At 50.6% G+C, this 5,183-nt stretch overlaps 1 protein-coding gene across 1 annotated transcript in view; it reads right to left on the minus strand.

Moving 5' to 3' along the window:
• Clps (colipase) overlaps positions 1-779 on the minus strand; it is a 2,160-nt gene extending 1,381 nt beyond the window's left edge. The window contains exon 1 of the mRNA XM_006983108.2: positions 645-779. Coding sequence (XP_006983170.2) covers positions 645-731 — 87 coding nt within the window. The 5' untranslated portion in view covers positions 732-779. The remainder of the gene's footprint in view (positions 1-644) is intronic.
• Between the last annotated feature and the right edge of the window lie 4,404 nt (positions 780-5,183).

The raw sequence follows: 5,183 nt of genomic DNA on the forward strand, positions 1-5,183 counted from the left end.
TGTAAGTTCAAGGCTAGCCTGGTCTACAGAGCGAGTTCCAGGAAAACCATTGCTACATAGTGAGATCCCGTCTCAAATAAACAAAAGACGTTACCCTTGCCTGACAGACATCTACACAGGTTCCTGGACCAGCCCACCTCCCAGTCTTCCCCTGGGGCTGCTAGCCACACAGTGCTTGTCCCACTGAGGTGTGGTGGGAAGGCATCACTAGCTCAGGCTTCCCCTGCCTTTGAGCTATGAAGCCCTGGGGAAGTACTCACTTGGCTCCCTACCTCACGGTGAGGGCTAACTGCGCTGACATTCCTCTGGCACTTAGAACGTGTCTGACACATAGAAAGGTGTCATTGGAGGGCAGAGACTAGGGTCATTGTCATGAGCTTTCTTAGAAAGCTGTCAACTTTGAAGTCAGAGGACCTTCCAAGCCAGGGTTCCTGACTTAGGACTCTGGCTTTGGAGAGAGCATCCTCTCAGTCAGGGGGAGTTGAGAGCTGTCCCCCCACCTCTCCTGGGACGGCCTGGGGAAAGGCTCCTAATAGAGCCTAGAACTCAGGGAGAGAGACCCTGGCTGGTGGCCCCAGAGGTCAGGAGCCATGCTTACAAAATCTCCACAGCAAGACTCTGAGAGCTCCCCAGAGACTCCTTACCAGGTTAACAAAAAGTCCCCGGGGTCCGGGAGCTGCATAGGCCACCGCAACAAGGGCCACAAGCAGAAGCACAAGGACCTTCTCCATGGTGTCTGGTACAGCTGGTGTGGGTGGCAGCTGGCAGATCAGATGGCAGAAGGCAAGAGCCAGCTGGGGTGGTGGGCCTTTAAAGGGCCCTATCTGCATGTGACCCGCCTTCTGCACACTGCAGGACCGCCCGGCCGGGAACAGCAGTACAGATGTGGCCTGTGTGCTGGGGGAGGGTCCTGATAAGATGGCTGGCAGAACTCGTAAGGGCCGTGTGTGTGTGTGTGTGTGTGTGTGTGTGTGTGTGTGTGTGTCCACACACAGGAATGTAGGTCATGTTATCACATTGTAGTTAAGACGGTAGACTCTGGGCTGAGTAGCTCAGTGGTAGAGTATTTGCCCACCCGTCACTCACAAATAAAGAAAAAAAAAAAAAAGGTAGGGGGAGGACCCTGGACGAGCAACTGCACCAGTTGCCAGCTGGGTGAGTTGGGTCAACTAACCATCCTGGTCCTGGCTCAGCCTTCTAATCTGTTAGCCAGGGGTAATCACAAGAGCTGGGAGGGTGGACTGAACGTTAATCTCCATGTGCTCCGTCTGTGTTACTACGAAACTACAGAAGTGCGTTTATATTATATATGGCCATGGGCATAGTGCTCCGAATGGGACTGTTATGTAGAGCTCTGGCGGTCTGAGCTGGTGACCTGAGCCCCCAGGCAAGGCTAGGGAGAGGCACCAGAGGGACCCGAGGTATTTCTGTCACCCGCCGCTGAGGGCCTGACCAAACTCAGGTGTGAGGGTCAGGCCGTGAGTCTGAGACCCTAACCCTTCGACTTTCCTTCCGTGCTCATGGGGGATTCCAGAGTCAACCCTGGCTAGGGTGCGTGTATTCTCTGATGGGCAACCCTCTGCCCTGTCCCGGGAGCTGCCTCACGAGGGCGTCACGGCTCTGTAGGACTCCAGGAACTCAGTACCTGCAGGTGCAGCATGCCCTTCCTCCATGCCAGCTCCCAGGAGGACCTTGAGTTCAGGGCACCCCGAGCCGTGTAGCAAGATCCTATATTTAAAACAAAAACATGAAATTAATAGGCCCCCTGAGATAAGGTTTTCAGTCACCCCGTCCTCTACCCAAGGTCACGTACAAGCGAGAGTACTCCCTACTCCTGGCTGGAAAGTGGAGGTCTCCGAGCCTGGCAGTGCAGGCTGGGAAGGGTCCAGCTGTCGGGAGTGTGCTCAGGTGTGCAAACAGAGAGGCTTTCCCTGAAGGTCTGTGCCACGAGCACCCCTAAGCCCAGGAGGTAGAAAGCTGCCCCTGGGGCCCCAGGTTGGGGTGCTTCTGGCCACAGCTTTGATCTTGACCAGCTTGGCTTCAAATATCAGCACTTAGAAAGCCGTGACCTTGGGCGAACCACTGAAACTGGGTAAGCTCTCTTAGCCTGTTGCAATGTGGGGCCAGAACTCAGGTCACCAGCTGGAGGAAGCAGCCAAGAGACCCTCAGCACCAAGCAACAAACGCAGAGGGAACACTTACCAGGGAACATCATCTTCCCCCTTTCAGGGACTTGTGTTCGAAGCCACCTACCCCTGATCCATTCTGTCCCTTCTGCTCTGGCTCTGACAGCTGCCCCAGGCATCTGGGCCCTGGGCGATGAGGCGATCAGTCCTTTCCCCAAGTCCGACCCAGGCCCTGCAGAAACATCAGGACACTGAAATATCGTCAGTTCAACTCCAGCTACTCACGGCCAGCTTCCTACAGGTGAAGCTTTGACCTTTACAAACAGCATGGCAAAGAGAAAGAACATCAGCAATTCTATGTGTTTCCTGACGCACACGAATTAAGGCCTTTTAAAAAGACTAAAACCCCCATCTCTTCCCTGATGTAGGCAGGGTTTTTCTCTGAACTTTCCTCTGAAACCAAGACAGATTTCACACAGTCAGAGGGGTCAGCTTCCCAGGCTGCTCCATGTTGGCAAGGAAGCCACAGATACTGGTGAGCAGATGTGGTGCACATCTGGAACCCCTGCATTCAGGAGGTGAAGGAAGGCAGGAAGGTAAGGGCTGACCTTCTCTGCAGAGGGGGTTTGAGGGTATCAGGGTCTACGAGAGACCGTGTTACTAAGAACAAAATAAACAAAAGTATGTGAGCTGTGTGGTTCGTCGACCTGGCCAAGAAGAGACAAAACCACCTGTTCGTGCTGCCAGTGGGGACAGTGGCTGTGCCACAAGAGACACGCTAGAGGACACTAGGACCCTTCCAACGTGTTAAAATCATTCTCAAATACGTCAGTCAGGGGTGGCAGTGCGCGCCTTTAGTGCCAGCACTTGGGAGGCAGAGGCAGGCTTGGCCCTGTGAGTTGGAGGCCAGCCTGGTCTACAACAGTGAGTTCCAGGACAGCCAGGGCTACATAGAAAAACCCTGTCTCAAAAAACAAACAAAGAAACCCAAATCCCAATATATATAACATATGTGTGTGTGTGTGTGTATAAAAAACACATATAGCATATGTGTGTGTATATATAATACATATGTATTACATTTAATTTTTTATGTATATGGTGTGTATGTATGTGGGCACAAATGCCAAGGATCACGTGGAGGTCAGAGGGCACCTTTCAGGAGTTGGTTCTCTCCTTCCATTGTGTGGGTCCCAGGAGCAAACTCAGGTCATCAGGTTTGGTAGCACAGTGCTGTCCCACAAGCCTAACTGTTCTAAATGGTATTATTATTATTATTATTATTATTATTATTATTATTATTTGGTTTTTCAAGACAGGGTTTCTCTGTGTAGTTTTGGTGCCTGTCCTGGATCTCACTCTGTAGACCAGGCTGGCCTCAAACTCACAGAGATCCGCCTGGCTCTGCCTCCTGAGTGCTGGGATTAAAGGTGTGAGCCACCACCACCCAGCACCTAAATGGTATTTTTATTTCTGTTGATTTTGAAAAGATTTAGTGTGTGTGTGTGTGTGTGTGTGTGTGTGTGTGTGTGCACGTGCTTTCATGAGTCTATGTGCGTTGTATGTTTGCACAAGTCCACAGAGGCCGGAAGAGAGGTGGAATCCTTTGGAACTGGAGTTACAGGTAGTTGTGAAGCATCCTGGGGCTTTTTACTTGCAGTCCGTCCTAACTCTTTTTTTCCCCCACAGGGTCTCACTGTGCAGTCCTGGGGTGACCTGGAATTTAATATATAGACCAGATTAGCTTCAAACTCAGAGATCTGCCTACCTCTGCCTCCTGAGCACTGGGGTTGAACAAATATAACACCACACCCAGTTTTCATCCTAAAACTTACTCTGGGTTATTGATAACTGTAAACGGAGGTGGAGCTTTTCTGTTCTGACCTCCTGGTCCCAAATAAAGACACGAAAGCTTATATTATAATGCAGGAATTGAAATCCACAGATATCGATAATGAATCTATTTATTAAGGGGTAACATGGGGTATCAACTCACTGATACAAGACAAGGCAAATCCATCGTAGAGTCCTGGAAGGCTGAGAGCCAGTTGCTTCCCACGGCCTGAGTCAGTCTCCACTGTTCAAGAACGTATGAGAGAGAAGGACCCTGCTTATGTGCTCAGGTCTTAAGGTAGCCAAGAGGCCACACCCTTGGAGCTGGTACCCAAATACCCACTACAATATTAATTACAAAATGCTTGGCCAATAGCTCAGGCTTATTACTAACTAGTTCTTACATTTAAATCAACCCGTTTCTATTAATCTATGTATTGCCACATGGCTCGTGGATTTACCTGTCCTCTAGCATCTTGCTTCTTAGGCATCTCAGTAGAGTCTCTCCAACTCCACCCTTCTTCATCCCAGTTCTCAGTTTGATCTCCCTGCCTAACTTTATCCAGCCTTGCTATAGGCCAAACAGCTTTTTTGTTAGCCAATGAGAAGGATTATCCCACAGCAGATAACATCTGGAAAAATATATTTAGCTCTGTGTTTAAGATTGTGTCTTATAGCTGGGTAGGTAATACATGCTTTTAATCCTAACCCTTGGGAGGCAGAGACAGGAGAATCTCTGAGTTTGAGGACAAGTTTTAGGACATCCAGGGCTACACTGAGAAACACTGTCTCGGGGGTGGGGTGGGGAGGGGATTGAGTCTTATATAACATAGTGACATATGGCAAAAGCAAGATTCTCCCTGATTCTGTCTTATACCTGGGGTGGAGGGCTGGGGTGGAATCCTGGTGAGGGGCCTGAGGCACGGTGGCCTCTGAGCCCTTCCTGGGTGCCCACCCCTTCACCTTCTTCAGGATCTGCCCCTCACCCACAGCAGCAGCCTCAATGAGCCACCTCTCTCCAGAGCCACCCAGATGAGGATGGACGTCTGACCCACAGCCACCTTCAAGCTGAGTTGCGGCCTATGTGGTGGCTGACCTCGCTTGACAACTTGACACACCTAGGAAGAAAGACTGTCGGTGGAAGCATTGCCTCCTCCGTCAGATTGGCCTCTGGACATTTCTGCAGTGTTTTCTTGATTGTTGGTTGGTGCATAAGAGCCAAGC

The sequence above is a fragment of the Peromyscus maniculatus genome, chromosome 21, assembly GCF_049852395.1.
Source record: "Peromyscus maniculatus bairdii isolate BWxNUB_F1_BW_parent chromosome 21, HU_Pman_BW_mat_3.1, whole genome shotgun sequence".
Taxonomy (NCBI): domain Eukaryota; kingdom Metazoa; phylum Chordata; class Mammalia; order Rodentia; family Cricetidae; genus Peromyscus; species Peromyscus maniculatus.